The sequence below is a fragment of the Apus apus genome, chromosome 13 (assembly GCF_020740795.1).
Source record: "Apus apus isolate bApuApu2 chromosome 13, bApuApu2.pri.cur, whole genome shotgun sequence".
Taxonomy (NCBI): Eukaryota; Metazoa; Chordata; class Aves; order Apodiformes; family Apodidae; genus Apus; species Apus apus.
This window is the reverse complement of record NC_067294.1, coordinates 8,980,624-9,000,212: the sequence shown is the minus strand read 5'-3', so window position 1 is coordinate 9,000,212 and position 19,589 is coordinate 8,980,624. Positions and strand designations below refer to the sequence as shown.

The 19,589-nt window shown below is 44.2% G+C and overlaps 1 protein-coding gene across 3 annotated transcripts in view; it reads right to left on the bottom strand.

Moving 5' to 3' along the window:
- Positions 1-19,589, bottom strand: part of NSD1 (nuclear receptor binding SET domain protein 1) — a 59,250-nt gene that overhangs the window by 36,540 nt on the left and 3,121 nt on the right. For 2 of the 3 annotated variants that reach the window (XM_051630791.1, XM_051630792.1), the window contains exons 3-5: positions 7,984-8,119; positions 4,825-4,997; positions 252-2,835 (exon numbers count right to left, since the gene is read on the bottom strand). In XM_051630791.1, the coding sequence (XP_051486751.1) occupies positions 252-2,835; positions 4,825-4,997; positions 7,984-8,119 (2,893 nt within the window). The remainder of the gene's footprint in view (positions 1-251; positions 2,836-4,824; positions 4,998-7,983; positions 8,120-19,589) is intronic. The other variant, XM_051630793.1, reaches the window with a different exon arrangement.

Below are 19,589 nucleotides of genomic sequence, written 5' to 3'. Positions count from 1 at the left end.
GAGGAACTAATGGGTTTGTAATGTATTTGAACTTTCTGACCAAAAAGCGAAGCAAAATCCCATAATCGCTCTGCCTTCTTTGTTCTCCAGGCTTCCAGAGAACCCAAAACCAACATCACCACACCTTCTTCAACTCAGATGTATACATCTCCATGGTGTCAAACAGCCCCAAGTTCCATAACTTAAGCTTTAAATGAAAAAGTGTAAAATGTATACAAATACACACTCTGGCGCAAGTCCAGCTCCCTTACCTTGTGCAGAGAATTCAGACTGGGGAGCAAAGTTGCCAAGCTCTGTTTCTGAGTCCATCACACTGTTGTTTGGCTTACCACATACATTCAAACGTTTCTTAACTAAGTCTAAATGATTCTCATAGTCCTGATCTGTTAGGTCTCCCTCAAGCACCTTTGAATGAGGGGAATGCCTACGTCCCAAGCACTCATTTCCCTTCAGTGAAAAGCCACGAGAATTCAGGCCAAAGGCACTCTCCAAGTTTCCTTGTTCCCTAGATCTACTGATGTGCTTATTAGATCTAGCACTGCTTTGGTTAAAACGCTGCCATCGCTTTTTGGGTGCTACGTGATTTATATCATTAGACTCATCACCAAGAGAACTCTCACTATTTGCCTCTGAATCCAAGTCTGGACTCTCCCCATTTTCAGCAGAAGTGCAGCTCTCAATATTTCTACCAGCTTCAGGTCTCCTTCCAATACGATCTAAATTGTCATCAGATAAACAGGCAGAGTCTTCATCAGTTGAATGTTCTGTTAAATCAACAGACTCTTTCCTCTCAGTATCTTCTGCTTCATTACCTAGAGGACTGGTAACTGAACCGTGAACACGGAATGTATGTTCTCCTGAATCTCTGGATAACAGACTTAGCAACTTACTTGGCCCTCCTGGTTTTAAGTCCTTTCTGTTTGAAACTGTTTTATCTCCAAGCTTTGATGACTGCTTAGATTTTGAACAGTTGCGTTTGGAGATGCAATTTGTGCCATTTGTCCCAGAAACAGCAGCACTCGCAGGCTCCCTTTTACTAGTACCAATCCCCGTCAACTTGGTTGGAGGATTGCGAGAAAATGAGGAGTTGCTTATAGCCGAGTTCGGATTTACTGTTTCCTGGACACAATCTCCATTTTTTTCTATTTTATATGGGGGACCTACAATAGACAAGGACTTCAGACTACTCGCAGAATTGCTTCCAGAGCCATCAGCTGTGCTGGTATTTCGAAATGGAACTATATTTTGACCAGTCATCAGTTGCTGCTCTTTCGTCTTACTATCATGCATATCCTTCAACATCATTAACAAGGTGCTGAATTTGTAATCTGGCTCGATAGGCAAACGACCATGACCAGAGGCAGAAGAGAAAAGTAAGGGCACCGTAGTCTTGGGAGTGCCAGAGTCATTAGCATCATCATTCATGGACCGGTAAGAGAGCTCCTTCAGCTCTGACAAGACATGATTCACCACAGCTGTTTCTATTTCAGAAGAATCCCTGGTTTTCTCATGCATGTTGTTTAACAGTTTCTGACCATCAGCCTTCCCACTTCTCTGAAGAGAATCTCTCTGGAGGCCAGAGAAACCTTTGGTATCAGAAGAGCAGCGATTCACACCACCTTCCTCTTCTGCAAGAGAAGACTCCAACCCAGCAACTTTTTCTTTATGTTTGCATTTTATACTTCTGATTTGGGGCAATTTCACACTTTTCGGCTTCAAGATTGCTTGATTTGCAACAGCAGGCCAGGAGCTGTCCTTGGAAACACTTTGGGTAGTAGTGTGCTTGTTTGCTAGGGAAAGATTGTCATTTCTCACATCTGAAGAGCACTCAAGAGCTGTCAAGGACATCTCAGCATCAGAGAAGCCTATTTCAAGCTCCCCATCTGCAAAGTCAGCATCATGTCTGCTGGTTACTGAACTTCCCAGAGATTTGCGATCTCTGTACAACTTCTTCCTGGCCCTTCTGTTGCTCTTCTGAGAAAGGTACATGGAAAACTTAATGTTGCCACTTGACGTCATAGGAAATTCTTTCTCCACTTTATCTGAAGAATCACTAACTTCAAGAGCACTAGAGGCTCTCTCTGAACTTTGGTCCACGGTATCTACATCACTGTTCCCGCCATCTGAGAGGGAAGAGGATGAATCCGACTCAGTTTGCTTTTTCTCAATACTAGTACCAGATGCAGAATAGTGTATTTGTAACTTGGAACTGCACATGAGGCCCAGGGAACCCTTCTCTCTCTCCAAAGATGCACTGGAAAACAAATCCCCTTGGAGCGTGTTCTTCGGGGCATCACTTTTACGATTCTCATAGCCTGGTTTCAAAGTTGTCTTTTCAAAATGTCTTTCTCCAAAGGAGGAGAGCAAATGGTGGTTTTCCCTGGTGCTACTGGATGCTGTCAGGCTATTAGCAATCCGGCGAAGTTCATGAGATGCATGTTTTTCTGGTAGGTCCCCAATCATCATGCTTCTAACTATGCTCTCTGGTGTTTTTTCTTTGATTTCCCCCCTAGAAGCTTCCCCTCTTGCACCATTCTTTTTTACTCTAGTCCTTTTTCTGCTGTCAGAGCTCTTTCTGACATGTGGCTTAATGTGCAATTTTCCTTTTTCACTGGCCAGGTGTCTGGAGTCAAAAGCCAAGGATTTTAAACAGCCATTCAGCTGCCTGTCCCTTTCTGCTCCAGGGCCATTGGTATAACATTCCAGCTGCATTTCCTTCTCACTGTCCAGCTCGCTGGAGTTCTGGCTGCACTTCTGATCCTCTGGCCCGCCAAGAAGAATGTCTTCTGCCTGTCCAACACTGTCTTCCCATTTAGCCATAAATCTCTGAGGAACCTTAAAGTTGGGGGAGACAAAAAAAAAAAAAAAAGACAGGTTAAGCAACAAGAGTGAGGCAGAGACACACAAGGCATGGAACAGAGTGTCAGTCCTGCATTTTGCATTTTAAAGGTAATCACCTGAATTCCCAGAAACTGTGCCTAGTGGACTCAGAAAAAATACTCCTCCTGGCTAAGCACCCTGCCCTCCTGCTGAGCCTAATAAAAATCCTTGTGTGTTCCCAAAACAGCAAAAAGGTCCCTGCATGCAGGTCTCAGGAACCAGATGTCCTGGCACCCCAGCACACCCTCAACATAACAGCTAGTAAAGGGGAATGCATATGGGATGGATCCCTGGCACAGGCATGCAAAGCAACAGCCAATAAGCATCTCAAGGTAGATGCAGCATAATTATCCTCAACTGAGTAGACATGTTTGCTTTACTCATTGTTGGTTCTTCCTGCACCCCTTGAACTCTGAGCATGATTCAGTCTTCCCTCTCCATCAACTCACCTTGGTACAAACTCTTGATCCACTCATCTAAAATGTACTCTCTCAAATTCAAGATATACATTACCTAGAAGACTCAGGGCTTTCACTCTGTACCTTTAATATAAACCTAAAAGTGCTCTCCATACAGGACAGGAATCTCTGCTAACATCTCAAACCAGCAAGAAACTTGTTTCTTAACCATGTGTGTTGTTCTTGGCTGCACAACAGCAAGTCAAAGGCTTCACAACTGTTCCTAAAATCAAAACCATTTCCAAGGCAGGAGGTACAACTCCAATTTCTGACACTTTCTTGAAAAAAAAAACGAAAAGCAAAAAACCCACATCAACTAAATCTCATTTCAGTAGATTAAAAAAGTTTTATGGAGCCTTGTAGCAGAGCAGACAAAGACTCTCAGCTTCACATCAGATCTTGGCTTCCACGGATATAAACTTGAATATCTATGCAAGTAACAAACATTTGATTCTCTCTACTGCAGCTCCACTGGCATTTACATATAGGATGAGGTTCTAGCCATGCAGCACTTCTAGGACCAGAACAGTTATTTGGGAGAATGTAACCAGTTTCTGGATAGGGAGGGTGCTGGGAGCAGGAGGACAGAGTCCTTAGAGAAGATACTGAGCACATTCCTGGAAAAGGAAAACCAAATGAAAGCATTACACCTGGGGACTCCCATCTGCAAGAGCACATTTAATCTGATGGTTCTACATTAACATGGGTTAAGTACTTAACTGCTAATAAACCGCTTGGAAAAAGAGAAAAAGAAAAACCAACAAAAGTGCCTAGCATCACTACCTGCTCCCTTGCAGTAACACAGTACCCTCTCTACTTCTTCACTTCAGCAATTCTAAAAAGTTCATTTCTCCAGTCACCTTCCCAAAGACACAGACCAGACCCTTGTGTGACATTACATTACACTGGCTACAACTGCTTGGGGCTGTTATGATTGGAAAAGAAGATGATACAATGAGCCACAAAACTCATTCCCACAGGCTCACTGACAAAGCATTTTCCAAGTCAAATTATAAGTCTTAACACATTTTTATACGGAGAATTACTGAAGCAGGGCTAAAAACCCCCCTGCTTTATCTGAGTCAGTGATCTAGTGAAGTGTGCAACTCCACCTCTGCTTCAGATCAGCCAAAAGAAGCTGCCAGAGAGCACAGGAAATCATTTGGAAGAGACTGGGAGAGGGCTGTGCTGCTGAGCAGCCTGAACAGATCTCACACTGACAGACACCCACTCCTCTACCTCCCCAAGCTGTCCAGGGCAAAAAAAGCAACAGGCTACACCCCAACATAAAAGAGAGCCTAGAAACTCCTGGCACCTTATAAACTATGCCCGTTGTAAGGATGTGGAGGATCACTCCCCTAGCTGTGTTGCTGCAGTCACTGCCACAGGAGAAAGCTGTCAAAGTGCTATTCTAGGCACAGAGGAATGCTTTATACTGTACAGACTCCAGGAATTAGAAACATATTAGAGAAAACTGATCTTTCACCTTATGTTTGTAGCCTTTTTCCTTCTGCTTTCCTCTTCTCCGAAGAACAGGCAGCTCTTCAAACTGATGTCTTCCTTCAAAGAGGACAATCGCTTTCCCTGCAACCCAGGTCTTCTCTGAAGGTTCTCCTAAGGCATCCACATAGTACTCTCTGTACGGTCGCCGATTGGAAACTATGTTGAGAAATGTAACACAGTTAACTTTCCATAGAATGGAATAAAGGCAAAGAGAATCACAGAAAGTGTTAACAATCTACCAGTTAATTTTAAACTGATTTTTACACAGCAACATTCCCACAGGTATGACAGTTCTAGGGATTTCCAGTCAGAAGACAGGGAGACTTGATCTCTGGAATATGTTGCTATGCTCTCTATTTCTGAATATATTTTTTTCTTACAAATAGTTGACTAACAGATCTAAGATAGGTCATGTCCCTAAAGCAAGGACTACATTTTGGCTGCAAAAAAACCTGTGAAAATATCAACTTTATTTTTTTTCTCTTGAGACACAACACAGTCGGCAGGACATTTCTTTTTTGCTACTCCCTGATTAATGATTAAACAGTCCAGTCCACTTAACCGTTAGCAAAAGGCAACAGTGTGCTGACAACACCCAGAAATTACATCCTTCTCTGTAGAATTTACCCATACAGGTTGAACCTCCCCCATCACAGTACAACCCATTTTGTTCAATGCTTTGTTACCAAACAAACTCTTCTTTAGGACATAGAACATTAACAACAGGATTTAAGTAAGTACACACAAACACTGTACAAGGAGTGGTGCAACACGACAAAATGTTAGCTGTAGTGAGTAACTCCATACTTTGGGCATGAGGCTGCAGAGCAAGAGAAGAAACTCAATCATAAAGGTACAATAAAATATTTTCCAAAGCTTTTTTCTGTGCAAGAAGGCTGAACAGACATAGTACAATTAAGTACTGAATCAGTATTGGGTGTGCTAGTGAAAAAGGCCAGGTTACAGGCATTGCAGCAGAGCAAACAAGGCTTGAACAAGTGATATAAGCCTCTCCCTGCATGTAGCTGTGATGTGTGCTTCATGTTGTCCTGGGAGCACCTTCACTCTTCAAACAGGTATCCTAGACTTGGCAGCCCATTTGGTTTGTGCTCCCTCTTCCAGAACTGCCAGCACAGTGTGGCAGCCCAGCCTTCGGTGATGTTGACAAGAGATTCTGAGCAAGATCCCTGAGAAGATGACAGATCAGGGCAACAACAAACCAAGGGCAAAGATGACTGACTTCATCCATCCCATTCACAGTGTCAAGACTCAAGCTGCTGAGCCTCAATTTTCCAGCTCCAAAAATCTTTTGAGTCAAGAGCTTGCTGACAGGAGACAAACTGCTTTAAATGAAACACCATGCCTCAAATCCAAGAGAAGAGGTTTTTGCACAAGTGATGAGTTTGAAGCAACCTGCCTTGTTTTGAAGGGCTCGTTCCCTTGGCAACAGGAGAGTCAAGGCAGGAGGACTCTGCTTCCCATGGTGTGCACAGAGCCCCAGCAGCTCCCCCTGCCCAAGAGTGCCAGGGTTCAGATCCACTACTCTACCCAGCACTGGGGAGGGGAGACTAGCAGATTACATACAGCCACAACTGGAAAACGCCATTTTCCCCAGAGCTCTGTTGGTTTGAACACAGATAAAACATGATGGGAGAGTCTATCATGTAGCTGGAGATCAGACCTTGCTGGAATTTGCCAACAGCACATTTCCTCCCTGCAGAATTCCTTTATTATAAATCCTCATACACAGGCTGAGAAGGGGATTACTAGACAGCTATGTGCACTAAACCCTGTCCAAAATTTCATGGGGTGGGGGGATGAGAAGGGAGAATATGTCTGGCATATCCTCCAGCAATATCCTTGAAAGGAATCTGAGAGCTCAAAAGGGACTATTTAAAACAGCACATTAAGTATTATCTAGAATGAGGATGAATGCGTCCCAAAGGACGAAGGGAAAGGTGGAGAAATACACGTAGGAAGACTACAGCAACCAGACTTGAGGATGACGTGAGCACAATGTAAAAGCTACTTCGTGTCTCTAGAGAACTAGCAGAGAGCTGAGCTGATGGCCACCAGGAACAAAGTCTACTTGCTCTCAGCACTTGGTTCTTTGGCTGGTGAGGGTCACAAAAACTGGAAATAAATACATCAGTGAGCAGCAGCAACCTCACCAGTCTACAGAGCTGTCAGTGGCAGATGGCACCACTTCAAGGGATTTCCAATCGCCCCCAGGACAAAAAGAATCAGAAAGGGAAACAAGGAATAAATAAATTAGCTTCCATTTGTGGCAGTCTCCCCATGGCAGCTGGAATGATCCTAAAAGCACTGTGAAAGCCTTTAAGTAAGCTGTAATTTCCAAACAATCACTTCCCCTCTGTTCTCTCCATCACTCACCTATAGTCTCTGCCATGAAATTGTCAAGACTCTTCCTTCCTGGCTCTCTGTTGCGTTCAAGCACGCACAGCTCTGTCTTATTTCCTCCATCTCTTCCCCTCACACTCTGCTGACTCTTTAGTCTGATACCCTGTGCCCTAAACTTTTACATATGTGGCTCCATCTCCAGGCTATTCTGCTGTTTCAACATAAACAGCCCCTTGCTTCCTTGTGCCAAACAAGAACCAAAAAGCCTTCCCTTCCTCTCACGTATTCCCACTGCACCTTCAGGCATTCAGCAGCTACACTGCACTAACCCACACCCCACTTCTCAGCCTCTCCAGCCTTCTGTTCTCCAAACCTGGCAGACTCTGTGTCCCCACACATTCCAAGCTTCCCAGTTCTGCTTGCCCACCTGTTGCACGTCTCTGTCCTCTCCCCTTGGATCCATGTCATTTTCTCTGCATTCCTTTTCTGGGAGCCTGCTCTTTTTTCTGCACTGCCCTGCACTCAGCCCACCTACTGATCCTGCTTATATTCTGGGAAGTAAAACCTACATGTCTAACAGCTCCCTCTGTCACTCCCAGCAGCCTCACCCCCCTGCCTTCTTCCTGCCACCTCCCTGATATTGGTCTACTTTATAGCTCTAGGTTTTCCACAGTGAAGTCTGTTTCTTCACACCTTCAAGGGCCAGAATGTTTATCAATTAATAAAAGGTTGCAGCACCCTGGCATACACAATTTCTCCACTTTGTGGTCTGATACAGTACCTTTCATTTTTGAGTGACAGTCGAGCACTGGGTCATGACAAATTGTGCATGGCCACCATGGGCGTCTGTTGAACTTGGCCCAAACAAGATCCCCAACTTCATACTTCACTGGAGTAGGTTTCTTCTTGGCTCGGATCTTTGGGGAAAAACCAGAACACAAGAAATCACTAAAGCTCCAGATGCTTTTAAAGAGATTTGCCTCCCCCCTGTGTGCAGATTACATCTGGCCACCAGAGACATTTACATTAAAAAGCAAGTCCTGATTTTACTTAGTGGCTCCTACACCTTCAAAGAACATGTTCTCTCCATCCTTCTGAAAGAACAAAACAAACCAGAGTTTGAGAGGGTTTTTTGTTATTTTTTTTAGCAAGGAACATGACCCCTGGTAAATGACTGCACTCAAATGTCACACATTTGAGCAAATAAATGTTTGGAGTCAATACTAGCTCTCCTTACTTCACTAACATAAATTTGTTCATTTCAAAGGTTGCAGCACACAGAAATAAAAAAACTAGTGGTAAGAGACAATGAAATATTCCTGACTGGAAGAAGGTGATGAGAACCCTTAGTTACATGTTTATCAATAGCAAAAAAAAATAGTTGGTATATACAAGCTAGTAATTTCCCTGCCACTAAGTTGTGCTCAGGAAAAAGCTCCACTGTAAAGTATTTGAAACCAAAGGCAGGTACAAGCAGAAAAAAACATATGTCCTAGTTTTCAGTTTATATAAACAGACCTGCCACTGCTCTGCCCCAAAGCTACAGAGCAGGAGACAGGGAGAACAGCAGCAGTTAACCCCCGATGGACACAGGGACTTGGCCTGTCTCCACAACCCGCTGGCAAGTATGGGCTGTAGGAACAGACACTTGACCCACTCTGCTTCCCAGGCTGCGCGGACATCACTGGAACATCAACATCTTTCCAGACACAAAAGCACAACACTGCCTAATGCCATTCCTGCCTGGCTACCAGAGCAGAGAGAAGTGCACAACCCCTGGCAGTGCCACCAGCAGGACCTCTGCCAAGGGCAGGATTCAGGAGCTTACTGCCGTTGTGACTAATTGAACCAAGACTGGGAACAATAGGTTTTCAAGGCATACATGAGTCCCTGTGTCCAACCACACGTCCTGGGCACATTCAGCACTTTAAGTGCCCTCAGTGGCTCTGCAGGTATCATTCTTGCCATTAGCATCAGCAAGATGCTACTTATTAAAGCTGTCAAAGCACAAATATGCACTGTCTCACTTCTCCATCCTGCCCACCACCCTTCCTGAGGCACGTCTCTTGCAAGTCACAGCTCAACATCCTAGCAACTAAGGCTCAACAGACCTCTCTAATAAAAGGTATATTCTGCTTCAGGTTGAGTTTTATGGGGTTTCTTCATGTGGTTAAAGAAAAAACAAAAGGATAAACCCCCCTGTTACACGAAAAGCAGCAGGTAATGACATGACAGACTACATGGCTGAAATTCTTCTCACTCAGTCATCAAAAGCCATGCAATAACTTATCCCTGAGCAGGAGCTCAGGAATGGGGAACGTGAAGGAGCATCGGGCAGGGGGGGCTGCAGACTCTTGCTCTGCCACTGGGACCAGCCACCTGCCTGGCAGGTCTCCTGGAACAAAAATATGCATCTGTGAGCAAGGGAACCAGAGGTGTTGCCTTTGCTGGGTCCTTTAAAATGCAGCCGTGCTTTCATATGCAAACACCCCTTTTTTCCCCGGCTTCTATTCTTGTTAAGGCGATTTTTGCCACAAAAAAAATACTTTAATACATTTTTCATCCCAAAGCTTTAAGGGCTGTACATATATCTCATAACTAACTGATTATCTCAAATGCAGTGCATACTACATACACAATGTACATACATCCTACTGACAACTGTAACCTGAGCAGTAAAACTATGCTGGAGATTTGCCAAAGCCATTCACACCGCAGCACCTGAGGGACAACCACAACCCCTGCCCAGAGGCAAGTCTGCATTTAAATCAACCTTTTGTCACCTTCTAATACCCCACACATACACCTGATGAAAAAGTGGCTTTCAAAAATCATTCACAATGCTTCAACAGTTGCCTTTCCTTTCACAGCTATTCTCATTCCTCCCCAGTTCCCCCACTCCATTCCCCAGCACTGGCAGTCAAATGTTGGCCTTATCATCCCCCACCACAAAGGCCCCACCAGTGGGTCCAAGAGGGACATCAGGAAGAACCATGTTCTGACGCCCTGAGGAAGAGCCCTGCAACAGGACACACTGAAGCAGGGCACTGCCTTGCCATGTTTGTCTCCATTTCCCTAAATCCCACCACACCCAGGCAGAGATGCCTTCACATCAAAATAACTTAACCAACCAACCAAAAAACTAGCAGAGGAGCAAAAGCAGCAGTTATTTTGATTTCGAGGTACAGTAAGTCTCCTCCTTTAAACTCTGCTGCATGATGCCAGAATTACAGCCCCCAAGGCATGTATTTCTTGGGACAGAATACAACAAAATTAATTCCCATTACAATTAACGTTTACTAAATGAAGATCAAACTGCTAATGTCCCAATGGCCAAAAACTGAGCCCTGCAGTAATGGTGACTTTTCTGTGAGCTAGGAAAAGCCCAAGTTTTTTTAAACATAACAAACTTCAGATGTAACCCCTACACACGGTCAGAGTCCTGAGTGTTTACCTACACAGCATTAAAATTTTCAAGTGTTTAAACAACACAAAACCTTGTCAGCCACTGCATACCAGGCAGGTATCATGCTGTAACATAAAATCATAGAATGATTTAGGTTGGAAAAGACTTTTAAGTTCACTGATCAAGCAGAGAAAGGTTAAACTAAGTGATTTTACTATTGTACAGATACTGTTGGTCCTTGACTGTCTCTCACCAACCTTCTTCCCTTTAAAATAACCACATCACTAAAAAGTGAAAAAAATAAAGCTTAACCATGTAGCCATGTTTGGCTACATCACTTGAAGCTGCTGTTCAACCCATTAATCTTGCTGAAAGAAGTGGCACTAAGCTCAAGTCCACAAAGACATACACATGTAGAAAGCCATGGGGTGCACCTTTCCTGCAGCACTGGCCATCTGTGTAACCACAGAGCAGTGCCATCACCTCCAGAACAGCATGGCAAGGCTGCAGACACCCTGTGTGCCCCAGGAGAGTGACTGGGGACACAACCACCTTGGCAGAGCCACAGTAAGACCAAACTGCACACAAAGGGACAGATACAGTTACAGGCCTAGATTTTCAGTATCATGTACTCAAAGCCAAGCACTGAGCTTTAGCCACTGCACACTTCAAATTCAGACCTGCTTTGGAAAGCCATAGTGGAAAGCTTGGCCAAAATAGACCTATTACAGTTTATTCCTGACTTAATTATAGCTATAACATCATTCAGTGAAGCAAAGGACAGAACATACTTTTGGAGAAAGGCTGGAGCAGCAAAACAAGACTGCACGAGAAGGATGGAGAAAAGAAGGAAGCCACTGACCCCAAGAATAATGGATTAAGATCTTGCCAAACTTGTTCAGGCAAGAAGGGACAGGATCCAGGACAAGGAAGAAAATAAAAGGAGGAGGCACATCCAAAGAGTAATTAAACAATACAAAATAAACAATGACACTAATAGCCTTTTCCCCTGAGCATGCAGCAGGTACCTGCCCAGGGCCCTGCAGCAGGAGCAGGGGATATCTGGTGAGCAGATCTCCCCATGCTGGTAGCTGCCAGGTAAGTCACACCCTGCTTCCAGCAGCATCACTAAGCAAAGAAGCTTTGAGCCTATACAGTGAGGGGCTGCAATGCTGAACGTGCACCTGTGCAGGCAGCATTGCAGCCCTCTGCCACGAGAAAACTTACAGGAATCAGTCCTTGCACAGGAAGAAGGGTAAGCCCAACTGGAGACAGTATGTTAGAAAAAAAAAAAAACAAACCCAAACCACAACACCTGCATGGCTTATCTGCTGAAACCATCTCCACTCTCACCAGAACAATCCTCACTGGCACTGAGCTTTATGGCGAACTTAAGTCAATCACAGGAGTCAGAGATGCCTGCTGGAAACCCATGCACAGCCTGTGCTGCTGGGGAGCAGAGGACATGCTCTTTGTCCCCCCTCCCTCCACTCCTGTCTTCCTTTGGCTTCAGCACTGAAGTGAAAAGCAAACAGGTGTCTGACCTACATTCGTGTCTGAAAAAGTACACTGCCTCTTATCTGGAACCATTATCACACAGAAGTGTTAAATACTCACTAATTAAATATTCACCAGCAAAAAATACAGCGGAAATTATTATACAAGCCCAACCTCTTATCTAGGTGCTTGTGGGTATTTGTTGTCTTTGGGTAGTTTTTAGTACCCTTTTCCAGGCTGTGGCAGCCTAAAAATGCAAAAGGTGCAACCTACGTATGAACCATTACGAGAGGTTAAAATAATGAGAGCTGATTGCAGTACATTGGGTAATTCACATATCCTGAAGCACTTCTTTAAAGTTCAGGAGATATAAACATACGGACTTTAAATAAATAACCTACTGATGCAAGAAGAACAAGCCTCAGACACCCAGATAACTGGTTGATAGCATCCTTGTTTCACTTAATGGAGATCACTGTACAGCAATGTGATAGAAAGCTTTGGCACTGCAACATTCTAACAACCAGAAATGCAAGGTTTGAGGAAGGCAGGAGGAGAAAGTGGGAGAGAAGAGGTACAGTCTCACCCAGATCCCTGGTGGAGAGAAATCCACAGACACACAAATCTCATATCTGAGATTTCAAACCACTGACAGGAGCCTGAAACTAAGGAAAAACTCTCACACTTGCTTATCTACATACACTTTAAATGATAAACCAAGTTCTATTTAAATCTGGCTCTTTTAAATCAGCACTAATTGTTTCTAGGAAGAGAGGAACCACAGGCATTACCAGAACTTTGCCGAGTCTCCCAAAGGAAAAACGTCAAAAAATATCTTATGGCAGAAAACCAGCACAGACACCCAAACTGAAATCATCAAATCTGCCCCCTTTTCAGGTTTATTTTTGTGTTCCTTTATACTATCAAACAAATGACTAACAAGCAAGACATCTGATAATCGCAACATTCCTTTTCAGAAATGAAGTTTCTAAATCCATGAAATGAAAAACAGATTCAAACTGCATAAAATGAAACTCGGCTATTATAATTTTTATATGTAAACTGTCTCCATCATGCTTAAGCTGTAACCAGTACTAGAGTACTAGAGTTCTAGAGTACTGGAGTTCTCAGTACTAGAGAAAAAAATGTACACCCAGTGCAAAGACTGAATATTGCATTAGAAACTTAACAACTAACAGCTGGGAGTTTGGGTTGAATTAAAAGTGTAACTACTAACACTTGCTGGTTGGTTGTTATGGTTTGGCTGTTTGTTTGGTTTTTTTAACTACATGGGCTTCTTTAAAAACAACAAACATTTAAACAGGCTTGCACATTTAATCTTCTGCAGAAATTAGGAATCAGCCACAGAAGAAGGTATGCTATCACTTTTTTAGCTCAAATGAAAGGACACCCAAACAACATTAAGGGGAATCTGACTTACTCACTGCTGCTATTTAGAAATCTGTGCACAGTGGTCAAGTTGTCACATTAAGCAGATAGTAAGAAGTCTCAACAAGTGCTTGGGAAAACCAAACAACAAAGTAACATCACAGCAAGGGCAGGAACTATTAAAAGGCAGGTAATCACTCTGCTCCCCGCCTTTCTCGCATTAGGCAACAAGCAGGTTTCTATCTTTCTACCAACAATGGGAGGGAGTAATGAAGACATTCCTCCAAAACAAGAGGAACACAGAAGCTCCAAGCAGGGCTCAGGGCTAGAGCCTCTCTGCACACTCAGTACCAGAGGCCCAACAGGAGCTGAAAAAAAGAAGATGGAAATCTCCAGTGTGCTGAGAACTACTGTGCAAGCAATTATCTATTCACTTTTTCCTAAAAAATACCAAACACGTCCTTTGGCTAGTATGCAACAGTGTTTGATTGCTTTATTCAACTTGTTTCTGATTTCTCACAAGCAAAAGTCAAATTCTGCATGTCTGAAAATGAAAAATGAGACTCCAATGTATTAGTTCTGATGAGTGTCTGAAAGTTAATCCAAGTTACACTGCTATTTTATAACCTGTGAAACTGTTTTTCCTTTTCTGAGGACCACAGCAGTGTGACCAGACCATCTCCAGCAGCATTCACAGCTGTCCTATACCATAGGTAACACACAGAACACTGTCCCCACCAAGAACTCACACAAAGCTGTGCTTGGCAACCCTCCCTTCTGTTCCCTACCCTAGCACTTCACCCACCTGTACCCCACAAAGAAGAGGATGAAGAGGGACACAGGGAGCCTCCAGGACAGGAGACATGCTCCCTTTCTCCATGGTTCAGCCACTGACAGCTCTCTCAAGCCACTCCCTATCCCAAGGTCCCACATATCACAAGTTGTGTCCTTTCCACTCGCAAACCTGCTGCTTTGCTCAGAGCCACGGCACCAACTCAGCCCTGAAGAGGCAGCAGGAGGATGCCACTGGCTGCCTACCAGTCAAGCCATTCATTTGTGGGTCATGCAGCTCCATCACTGCTGAGGCTAGAACCAAACCAGGCAACAGGCTGAGTTGGTCAACTTAGTACAAACCTGCTGCTCAGGCTATGCTAGAGGCAGAAGTGACAGAGTCAGCATGTCAACTTTACTGAATGCTCTTCCATCCTGCAACAGTGTGGATGCAGCAGCAACTGCTGAAATTCCTCCTGGCTTCCTCAGTGCTTCTGGACGGTGAGGAATGGATGCACGTCATTGTCCATCTTTATCTCTGTTGCACATTTAACCACTGCTACAAAGCTACTGCGAGTAGCCATGTTAACAAGAACAGAGAACTCCGGCTGGCACCGGCCAGGGCTGTCAGCCTCTGCCTCCAACAGACCACATCTTCCACTCTCCCAGGCACTGGAGTCAGGAGCACCTGTGCAGATCTGCCAAAGCAACACTCATGCTCCTACCAAGGACAAAACCAGTGGGTCACCCAACTCTCCACCTTGCAGCATGCTTCCAAACAGCACAACTCTGCCAAACTCCCTTGTGCTATCACTCAGCTCCCTTGCTGTAGCTACCTGCTGGAAGGAGTGTGAGATGTTCCTGAGGGAGCCCAGACACACACCTATACCCTGCATGTCCTTGGTGACACTCCTGCCAGCACCCTGTTCCTGCACCACCAGCAAACCCTGCAAACTGAGCAAGGAGGCCTCTGTAATCCCCTGGCACAACTGCAAGGACTACACTTGAAGCATCTCCCAACAAACCTCAGGAGCAAAGGACATGCTAACTGCCCTCAACGTCCCCGCAGGTTAAGCCATGATTGCTCATTGTGGCGCTCCCCAGGGAGCCGGGTACACCAAGGCTGGTGACCAGTCACAGTCCTGTCCCACCACACCGGAGAGCACTGAACCCTCTGCTCTAGAAACAAGCCATGCTTTGATGTCAACACACCTTGCAGTTTCCACTGTAACACTGCACACACACCAACTCATCTGAAAGTAACAAACTTCAGTAACAATTTTGGCAAAGCAAACTGCAACTTATCAAGCATGCAGACAATACAGCAGCAAGCAGCCACCGCAGCACGAATGCAATGTTAGGTTTGACTCCACACGAAATTCACTCAGGTCAGACCCTGCAGGGAACATTTGCAACATGTTCTCTAACTCAGCAGTCTGCAAACTCTCGGCCACAGAAAAAAAATGTTCTGATGCCATGAAATTATATGAACGCAAGCAAGGCTATTGTTGATAGGTCTAAATTCACTAGACAAGAGCCTGCACCTGGGAAGTGTTTAGGGCTCCACAAATCAATAGAGGTTGAAAACTGCTACGCTAATTCAAAGCAGACTCTTACAGACCTTTTCCACCCACTAACTTGGAAATCCTGGCAATGCCTTAACCACTTTAAAGGATTTAACTCCCATTTTACTGAGGAAAGATTGAATTGTACAGCACAGATGGCTCCGTGCAGACAGAACAAAACACAGGTCATATATTTCTGGTATTAAAAATGGCATCAACTTGATTTTTATTATTTTTCAAACTCCCAAGACAAGCTTCCCACTGCTAGGCTTCGGTCTCTTTCTTCAGATGTTTCTATTCCCTGCATCTTTCTAAATGCCAGAGCAAATAACTGAAAAAAACAATCAAAACTACTATCTATAAGAAGCTGGCAGTAAAAAAGCCAACAGAAGTATATTCTAAGCAACTAGACTGAAACTTTATCATCATAATACTGATTTTTTAGTTTAAAATGTCTTTTTAAGAAATACTGTCTTCATTATAACTCAGAAAATATCACTTTTCTTGGGGCTCAAGCAGCTCATGAATCATATTCAGAACTGACACCTTTTCAGTGAGATACAGACTTCTTCAGCTAGCCTGGGGAAATTTAAACAAACAAACAAACAAACAAAAACAACTAATAACTGCTAAACATCAGTTTAACCCCACTTCTGGGAATGGAGTGCAATGAGGTGCAACAAGCTGCTACACTGCAAGATGCAATCAACAAATCCAGGACTCCCTGGAAAACAGGAGTATGTTGCCCTGAAGGGGAGCACCACTGCTACAGCATCAGCTGTAGCTGAGCCACTAACATGGATTTTAGCAAGTGCTGAGAGGCAGCTGTAACAGGAGAACTGGAATCATTGTACCCCCAAGAATGCAAGATTTGTTGGAAAAAAAAAAAAAAAAGGTTTAAGTCCTGGGAGATGCACTTTTCTGAAATAAATCACCAGCAAGTAAATGCAAAGATGGTTAGCAGAGGTAGCAGGCCTTGAGAGGCAGCAAAAAAAAAAAAACACCTGTAAAGCTCATTTTGTTCCTGCTTTTTCCTGTAACAGTAGCAGGGGAGGTACTAAGTATGCCACACTGCACTGAGTAGAAATTCATTGCTGAAGAGCCCAGTGAATTCTACACTCCTCTGAAGTATTTGTGACAGCGTGTTAACCAGGACACTGTACAACAAAGCCTCTCCTACCCAGGCTTTAAAAAATAAGCTTTATATTTAAAAAGCAGAAATGACATAGAGGTTTCTGCCATTATATTCAGCAAAACCTCATATTGAGTCTGTCCAACCTGCAAGAAAATCTCTGGTTTTGCAATTTGCACACAGACATGATCAGCTTCAAAGAGCTGCATGGCCCCATACGAACCGCAAAGGCATCAATCATTCAATTTCACACCACACTGACAGGTAGCCAAAATATCCCTATTTACTAGAAAAACATCCTTTCCTTTAACATCCCATACATAAACAGGTATTTTGCACCTAATCAGCAATTATTAGAGAACAAAAACAAATGAAACAAGGAGAGTAAGAGCGATCACAGCCAAATGCTGGAATAAGTACTTCCAGGATCCAGTCTGCTGTGCAGGAGTGCTCTAGATCCTACAGACTGTTAAAAAACCTACTGTCACTCAAAGCAAGCTGCTCCTCACACCTTGGATACACTGTCCTGCTGCAGCAGCACCTTCACACCCACTCACTCACACCAGCACGAAGAGGCAACACTGCACTCTCACATCAAAAAAGCACCAAAGTCATTAAGGACCTCAAAAATTGATAGTTAAGTAGTAACACAGCCCAGGACGGTGCAATAACCACGGAAATATCCCTTCTTCTGGAGGCCCACCACAGCTGACATCCTTTGCAGGTAAGTAGAGACCTGCTTGAAATATGAATGCACTTCAGTTCAGGGGTCCAGTGGATGCCAGCAGACTGCACGGCCAGGCGAGATCCAGCTACGTGCTCTTTTCCGAGATAAAAATAAGATCTTCCAAACAGTGTACATCCTAGCGGCAAAGAGGGGTGTGTGCAAAGTCAGATGGAGAGAAGAGAGCAGTACACCAAGAGTCTGATCTCACCAGATGCACAAAGAGGGAGGTCATGCCTGCAGGAAGCACAGACACCCAAACGGAATTAATCTCTCTATCAGGAAGATGTCAACTGACCAAGGAAATTTATGTTCCCTGCTCAAACAAACCACTGCCGTGCCTATTGTATCTCCGGGATATAATGTTACCAGTGGTTGGTTACACCTCAAATCAACAGTCTGTAGTAGGAGATTCTTTCAGAAGTGGTTACAGGAGTATAAAGTATCACGTGGGGTTGGTTCCCTTATTTTATTATAGCGAAGAGAAGAAATGGCACTAGGCGCATCACTTAATAAATTAAGAACCAGAGTACTCTCACACAGGGGCACAAACATTATGACAAGTAATCTCCCACTGCTGCAGGTTGCAACAGAACTCTGCAGTTCATCATGGATTAATTCCAGGCTGAAAGAGGATTTTGCTGGCCATCAGTACTTTTAACACATCACGTGTGGTTGTGGTAAAGCAAAAACCTTTCAGGAGCCCTACACACATGCCTTACTCATTCCTTACACCCAGCCACTGTAAGCAGCCATCCTTAGCAATGAAAGGTCTAGCTCTGGATTTCCCTGTACCTCATTTCCTCACTGCCATTACCCAAACATCACACTCCTACAGGTGTGGAGCTGGGCAGCAAGGAAGTAGTATGAGAACGAGCAAGCACCTCACGCAAGCACTGCACATCCTGCAGCCTGAAGCCATCAGGGTCTCGTGGAAACAACACCTTGTGCATGTGCAACCCAAAATCACAGGCTGCACAGCGTACACATGCCAGGGGTGGCACGCACACACATGTGAATCCAAGAACTCTCTGCTTCCAAGTGCTCAACTCTGCACAACTACTGACTCTAATGTACTTTGTGGGTAACAATTAAGAACCAGCAACTGGCAAAGTGAAAGCCAAGTAATATGGCACCTAAAGTTATGTAAAAGAGAAACTTCAGCACAAGAGTTATGTCAGAAATTAGTCCACCTGCTTCAACTCCTTAGCAACCAAGTTCAAGCAAGACCTACAGAGCTCAGACCTTACATGGCTGCACGAGCCCTCCCAGGTGCTGGAGCTTGGGCCCAGCTCCTGCTCCAACTCCACTAAACACTGTCCTTTACAGTTTGCAAACGCCAGGAAAGTTCTGAAGACAAGCTTGAGCCAGGACTGTAAGAACAGAAAAACAAAAAAACAACGATCCCTTTCACTTTACATGGTGATAACCCAATATTAATGCCAGGTGCACAAGGCAGATGCAACCAGCAGTCACTGTATCTTCACTTCTGGAGCAGAAAAAAGGCCCAAGAAGCACTGCTACAATTTCCTTCTTTCCAACACAAGATCTGGCAGTAGCTGCTGGGCACACGGAAATTCAGTCAGACTTAACTAAGTCTAACTCAACACTTAAAATAACTTCACTTCAGAATATGCACATCCCTCTTTACAACTGAATACTACCTGAGCAACCCCTTCTCTGTTTGGGGCACCGTTTGAGTGCAACGGATGCCAGGGCAATTAACAAATCCCCATGCAAAACAATACCTGCCAGCATCCCAACTACCCGGAGGCATTACTTAAAAATGCTGGACTTTACATCCCACTGAAGACTAAACCAAATGCTGTTCCTTCTGCTGGAAGCACTCTTTGGAAATCAGCCCTTTCAAAATTTCACAATGATTCAGTGAAAAATTCAAAGC